We start from the raw sequence: 7,582 nt of genomic DNA on the forward strand, positions 1-7,582 counted from the left end.
GTTTAGCCTGACTTTTGCTTTTGAAAAATAATTAAGTAGAAAAAAAATCAGGCAAAACAAGCACTAAAGGTTTTTTACAACGAGAATTAAGTTAAAAAAAATAATTACTTAGTGAAAATTTATTATTATTTAATTAATTTTATATTTTAAATATAAATAGTTTAGTTTAAAATTTATTGGCATAAATTAAAGTTCTTGTATTATTGTATTTCAAGCTATTCAAAATCATATGCCAAAAAAAATTAATTTTATATGTAAGGAAATATAATTTTATAAAACAGATGATCCATTTAACAATTAATACATGGTTTTTTTTCATCATTTTCAAAATTTTAATCGGAAGGATTATAATTATATATACAAATTGAAAAAAATGAAAACAATTATATGAAAAAGAGATAAGTAAGAAAAAAAAAAGGGATATATCGTTAAAAGAATATTCAAGAATTTGTTTTGATAAATAAAGTAATTAAAAAATCAAATAAAAAGTTCAAAAAACTTAATTGCAAAATAAAAAACTTTGAAAAAAAATGAAGGGATCAAGTAAGGATTAAAAAGATTAACTTATTCCTCAAGTAAAGATAAGGAATAGAAGTCAAGATGAGGCTATCCTACCATAAATAAATTCAGGCTGAGCCCGGTTTTGTCTTCGATGAGAAAAAGTGAGCATGTCCCGTTTTCAGTCAATTCTACAGTTGGCATGACAAAGATTTCCAACCGAAGCCTTTCCTTCTTGGAAAAATCCATATAGAAAATAAATCAAAAGAGACGGCCAAGAAGTGACGGGTAGAGAATACATAAATATATATATTTACATGTAATATCCTGATTTGTTAAATTTATAATTGTCTTGATAAAAAAGGTCTATTTAATAATCGACTTTTAGATTGCAATTATTTTGCTATAAATTGTGAAAAAAAAAGAAAAAAAAAAAGGGAAACCTGTCTTCTTGTTTTGTAGTGACCAGATTTTGTAGGTGTTAAAAGGTAGGAAATGGACAGGTAAAACATGTTGAGTAGTGAGAATTTGTCTCTTTTCTAAGCCAAGTTGAACAAGTATTTTTATGCATCTCAAGGAGAATTCATCCAAAATTCAATCATTGAAAACTTTAAGGTTTCCTTTTTTTCCTTCAGCAGTGGAGGAATTTAATGATGCCCCCACGTTACCTGTTGTTGCATCATACACTTAATTTTTGCATGATGTGTCCAATATTTATTATGTTAAATTAAATTTTTATATAATTATTTTAAATTAAATAAAATTTTATAATTATGATTAATTTACTTAAAATATTTTTTATCATTTTATGTTATATGAGATTAATGTAGTATACTGATATGATATAATTGATGATAATAAGTGTGACACTAATGTCATAAAAATATAAAATGATAATAGTGTTAAGATTATAGACGATTAATAAATCATTAGCAATAAGAGTTTATTTGATTTAAAATAAATATATAAGGGTTTCGTTGCACGTAATATAAAAAAAATAATTTAAAATTTTTTTTCAAATATTATGTCATATTTATTATTAAATAAAAAAATAAATATTACATTAAAAGTCTCGATCCTCCTATCACTTTTGACTTAGTATTTCTTATAAGTAAATAGTTATAACTCCAAAATAATGGGGGAAAATAATAAAGATGTAAAAAATACAGTAATAATAAATAGTTTAAATTAAAGTAATCGAAAATAATATGTTGTACTCTTATATCGAATTCCATCATATCAAGAAAAAAAAAAAAGAATTTCCCTTCTTTTCATTTTATCTTTTCTTTTCCTGCTAACTTTCCTTTCCTATTTCCCGACAGTTACAACGTGACTGAAGGTGAAGGCTGGATAGCAAAACCAGGCAGCTTGAAGTTTGAACACCCAGTAAAAGTAAATAAGCAGATAGAAACGCTACCGGACAAGAAGAAATTAATAAAATAATATGACTATGGTTTCTATAAGTAGATGGCATTCTCACATTCTCATCATTCCCACTGGCAGTCTCATTGAGACTACAAATATCTTCTCTCTTTGCGTATAGTTTCTCAGCTATTAGTTTCAACCCAGTAAGTTCAAAGTTCAAACCCCTTTTTTGGGTTCACTGCTTCCACAATATAACATTTGCATTATTCTTCATTGTTCCGCTACTGGGCTTCAATGTAATACTTCACTTTCAATCTTCTTTTTCAGAATCTTTTCTTTTTTCTATTGTCATTTATTTTTTTATCTTATCTGGTAGCAAATGGAAATGCTTTGAAGCATTTGGTTTTTGGCTTACAAACAGATTGCTTTCACATTGGCTCTGTCTCGTCCTTTCTTTTAGTTTTCTGCCATTTTTAAGATCCTAATCTTCACTGTTTCATTCTATTCACTGATTTATCTATCTAAAATATAGATCTTTCATCATTCCTTAAAGAACGTTTTCACATTTTTACAGTGCCAAAAATGGTATTTTTTTTTTTTTTTGGCATGCTAAAGTTTCACTTTTTTGCTTACTTACCATTCTAACAATCTTTAAATCTTCAATCTTTCAGAGCAAAAGCTTGATCTGGGAACTCGAAACATGGCTAGATTTTCAATACCCAAGTTGGGATTTCTACTCTTGTGCTGCTTAGCAGCTGTAACAGATGCAACATATATGAAGTACAAAGACCCAAAACTGCCATTGGGTGTTAGGATCAAAGACTTAATGAGCAGGATGACTTTAGCTGAAAAAATTGGCCAAATGACGCAGATCGAGCGCAGTGTTGCTACCCCAGATGTGATGAAGAAGTACTTTATTGGTAAGAAGTACTTCAATGGTATAAGCTAAATCCTTTTTTAACAATCTTTAGTATGTGCACATTTTAGTTTTTCACACGTTTGTTTAAATGGTCTGTTTATCTCATTTGTTCTATAATTGTATCCTTTTTTTATCAATTTGATGAAAAATCCATTATAATTTGTACATTTAGATTCAATTAGTCACTTTCATGGTTCCATTTAGCAGCGGATTTATACATTTGGCACGTATTCATTTAATCGAATATGTTAAACAAATTCATTATCTTATTTACTGTTAATGGATAAGCGGTAAGTGTATATAAGTCCACTTAAAAACTTTAACTCTGCTACCGGTGTATAAGATAATATTCCTTTTTTATTTTCTTACATTTATCTAAATGAATGTCTTGCTTTTGCTACTGTTTATGACAAACGAGTTGTGTTGTAAATGGATGTTCTTTGGTTTGTGTAGGGAGCGTTTTGAGCGGAGGAGGGAGTGTACCAGCTGCAAAAGCTACTCCTGAGACTTGGATTAAGATGGTGAACTCAATCCAAAAGGGGGCATTATCCACCCATCTTGGGATTCCAATGTTATATGGGATAGATGCAGTTCATGGCCACAACAATGTGTACAAGTCCACTATTTTTCCTCATAACGTTGGTCTTGGAGTGACCAGGCAAGTCATGCTCTTGAGGCAAACATGTTCTTTGAATTTTTTTTTTTTGTTTAATCAAGGTTGTATATTTTACCTTGAAGTATGAACTTTCATTTTTGTTTTGTTATATAGAAAGCTGTTATCCTAACTTGTGTTAAGTGTCTTATTATTGAACTGAAGTGGTGCTTTGAGATTCAAATCGTTTAACCTGCATAGACCCAAATGGTAGTATTAAATTTAGTGGATGAAAATTTGAACAATTAAGAACTTCGTCATCTTTAAAATAACTAAATGATATTCCTATGAATTTGGTATTCTATGCTACTCTGCTTCTTGAGCTATCAAGAATATGGATATTCTGGGATTTCCAGAATGAAGATTAATGAGAAGGTTTATAATGGTGTTGAGTTTTCTTACCCTATCAGTAAAGCAATTGGAAATATTGTTGAAAATTGAATGGAGAGGTTGGAGTGCTTTCTTTCTGCATTGCCCATCCATTAAAGTCAAATCAATTGTTTTACAATTCTTGGTTGGAATTATTTATTCTTTTTTTTATCTACAGGGATCCTCAACTTATCAAGAAGATCGGTGATGCAACTGCTCTTGAAGTTAGAGCTACAGGAATCCCCTATGTTTTTGCCCCATGCATTGCGGTAATTAAAACACAGGAACATGCTTGAATGCTGATTACTGTGGCCTAGACCATGTGTCTGATTGTTCTTTTCTTTTTACTTCTGCTGTCAAATCTTTCACAGGTTTGCAGGGATCCAAGGTGGGGTCGATGCTATGAAAGTTACAGTGAGGATCATAAGATTGTTCAGTTGATGACCGAGATTATACCTGGTTTACAAGGAGACCTCCCTGCCAATGCTAAAAAGGGTGTTCCCTTTGTTGCTGGAAAGTAAGAGTCTTTATTATAAACAGCCACCTGATAACGCTAATGTTCCTACTTAGGAAAATATTAGTTATGATGGCAATTTCTCAACCGGCAAGTGTCCCAAATTTGTCTTAATTCTTTTGGACATCTTTAGGTGTAATCATGTGGCAGGCTCTCATTGTGGGCCATTTAGTCATCTAAATATAAAGCATGACTTGAATAATGAAAGCAAAGCATTAGGTCCACCAAACACTTCAATTTCATACCTTGTCAGTTAGATGAGGTTACATCATCTGATCCGGTCTTGAAAAGTGTCTGCTCCGTTAGATTTATAACACTCTGCTATAGTGGTCAGCCATCCAGTGCTTTATGCAGAAGGCAGGGTAAAACTCAAGCAAAATGTTTGCCCCAGCTTCCATATTGAGCTTTATGTATTTTCCAGTTTTAATCATTCATTTTCTTTTTTGGGGGTTCTGCATTCTGTCTGATAGCACAAACACAAGTTTGGCATAAAGTAGACAATTCCCTTTACGGATTTACCTGATTCAGTGGATAGATAGCTGCTGAATTTTACCGCTGGGAAAAAATGTATCATGGTAAAGTAGTTGTGAAGATTTAAAGTAGGTTCTCCTAATGTATAATTTCAAATTAGGCATGAAGTAATTAATCAATTTGGTCTGATTAAGTCTGAACTTTTAACTTCAAAAGTAATAATTTCTCCTAATCAATTAATTACTTTGTTAGGAAAAAGGTGGCAGCCTGTGCTAAGCACTATTTGGGGGATGGAGGTACGACAAAGGGCATCAATGAGAACAATACTGTGATTAGCTTGAATGGATTACTCAGCATCCACATGCCTGCATATATTAACTCCATCAGAAAGGGTGTTGCAACTGTTATGGTATCTTATTCTAGCTGGAATGGAAAAAAGATGCATGCTAATCGTGATCTTGTGACTGGGTTCCTGAAAAACAAGCTTAAGTTCAGGGTAACAAAAAATAACTTGAACTACATGTGTTTCTATTTACTAAAATCAGTTTAAAGCATTGGTTTGACACATTGCTTTGGGTGTATTTCAGGGTTTTGTTATATCAGATTGGCAGGGTCTTGATAGGATTACCTCTCCTCCACATGCTAACTACTCATATTCTGTAGAAGCTGGAGTCAGTGCAGGGATTGATATGGTCAGTCAATATTTAGTACTACTATCAATGTCGATGCAATTTAAAAATTTGATGCCATCAATGCACAATTTGTTTTAGCATATGGTACATTCCTTCAAGCATTTAAGATTTTTACATTCACCTTTCTCCCTCTTGTTTTCTAATATGTCTCTGGATGTTGTGCAGATTATGGTTCCTTATAACTTCACAGAGTTCATTGATGACCTAACCTATCAGGTCAAGCACAATATCATTCCTATGAGCAGGATTGATGATGCTGTGAAGAGGATCTTGAGGGTTAAATTTGTGATGGGTCTCTTTGAGAATCCAATGGCTGATTACAGCCTGGTTAACCAACTTGGGAGTCAGGTACATCTATCTATTCTGTTGTTTATATATGGACTTGGACTCTCTTCATTTATCTTCATTTACAGGCAAAGAGGAAAGCAAATAGTCTTTACTAAATGAATAATGTGCTTTGAACAGGAACACAGGGAGTTGGCAAGGGAAGCTGTAAGGAAAACTCTTGTCCTACTGAAGAATGGTGAGTCTGCTGATGAGGCATTGCTACCCCTTCCCAAGAAAACAACTAAGATACTAATTGCTGGAAGTCATGCTGATAACCTGGGCTGTCAATGTGGAGGCTGGACCATTACATGGCAGGGTCTTGGTGGCAATGATCTCACAAGTGGTACGCTTTAAATTTACACTTAAAACACTAAAGACATATAGGTTTTGATAAATACTGACCCAGAAAAGCATTCAAGAGACGGGGAAATTTACCTTCTTGCCTCTGTTAAAAGATTTTCCCAATTTGGTGCAGTTGGACTTCTGTGTGAGTAGTATTTTTATTTCCATAGGCACACAATATGGTGACATGCTTGGAACTTAATAGAACAGGAGCTCCAAATTAATATGAGAGCCGCTTGATTAACTACAAAGATATCAGGCACCGATTTCACTGTCTGAAATCAATCCCAGTGGTAAATGTCATGTGATTGCTAGAGTGCATTTGCCAGTGTTATTAACCACCCTATCTTGAGGGCCTAGCTAAAACTGAAATATAACATCAGTTTTGCTTAGTTTAATCATAGTTGAAGCCCTTCTGTTCTATGGCTTATGTCTCGGGTATCACGGAAGAAACAATCAATCAGCAAAATGTGCAAACTGATCCTTAATAGTCAGAGTGTTATCAATTGGAAATTTTCTCAAAATGTAAATTTAGAATGATTTAACTGAATACAATCTGCATGAACAGGTACCACTATCCTCCAGGCTATTAAAAAAACGGTTGATCCAACCACTCAAGTTGTCTACAGTGAGAACCCTGATGCAGACTTTGTCAAGTCCAACGAATTTTCTTATGCCATTGTTGTTGTGGGAGAACCCCCTTATGCAGAAACATTTGGTGACAGCCTGAATCTTACAATATCCGAGCCTGGACCAAGCACTATTTACAATGTTTGTGGGGCTGTGAAATGTGTTGTTGTTGTCATTTCTGGCCGCCCCGTTGTCATGCAGCCCTATCTCTCATCAATCGATGCACTTGTAGCTGCTTGGCTTCCAGGAACCGAGGGCCAAGGTGTTGCTGATGTTCTGTTTGGTGACTATGGGTTCACTGGCAAGCTTGCAAGGACATGGTTCAAGACTGTTGACCAGCTCCCTATGAATGTTGGTGATCCACACTACGACCCTCTCTTCCCATTTGGATTTGGTTTGACTACTAAACCTACCAAGCAGAACTAAAATCACGTTGGAGCTTGCTGCTTTATATTTGACTTCTTTTTCCTATTTTTTCATGTAGAAACTTGTGAGATATTGTCCCTCTTCATTGAAGAGTTCACAATTTCTACTTATTAATCTTATATCAAGTGGTCGAGAAACGTTTAAGAGGGATGACAATCTTCTTTTCAAACTTTTAACGTGAAGAACAGATTTGCAAATGGTGTGCACCCCAATTGCGATGGGAAAATTGATTGCTCTGTCTAAGGGTAATATGAAATTTTAGCCATGAGAAAATCCAAAGGACCATGTCTTCCTAGACATATGTCCTCCTCTCCACGTTGGAAATCATATGTATTTTCTGAAGCGCAAAAATGTATTGTTCTTTATCACCCATAGCC

At 33.8% G+C, this 7,582-nt stretch overlaps 1 protein-coding gene across 2 annotated transcripts; it reads left to right on the forward strand.

Moving 5' to 3' along the window:
* LOC18590154 (beta-glucosidase BoGH3B) lies at positions 1,988-7,402 on the forward strand. 2 transcript variants are annotated; one of them, XM_007015518.2, is made up of 10 exons: positions 1,988-2,066; positions 2,535-2,783; positions 3,236-3,440; positions 3,982-4,072; positions 4,175-4,320; positions 5,041-5,284; positions 5,376-5,480; positions 5,646-5,828; positions 5,946-6,150; positions 6,718-7,205. In XM_007015518.2, exons 2-10 carry the CDS (start codon positions 2,564-2,566, stop codon positions 7,203-7,205), a joined length of 1,887 nt encoding a protein of 628 aa, XP_007015580.2. In that variant the 5' UTR covers positions 1,988-2,066; positions 2,535-2,563. The 2 variants fall into 2 exon arrangements, with proteins under 2 accessions (XP_007015580.2, XP_007015579.2); XM_007015517.2 differs by having other exon boundaries at positions 1,994-2,159; positions 6,718-7,402.

The sequence above is a fragment of the Theobroma cacao genome, chromosome 9, assembly GCF_000208745.1.
Source record: "Theobroma cacao cultivar B97-61/B2 chromosome 9, Criollo_cocoa_genome_V2, whole genome shotgun sequence".
NCBI classification, from domain to species: Eukaryota; Viridiplantae; Streptophyta; class Magnoliopsida; order Malvales; family Malvaceae; genus Theobroma; species Theobroma cacao.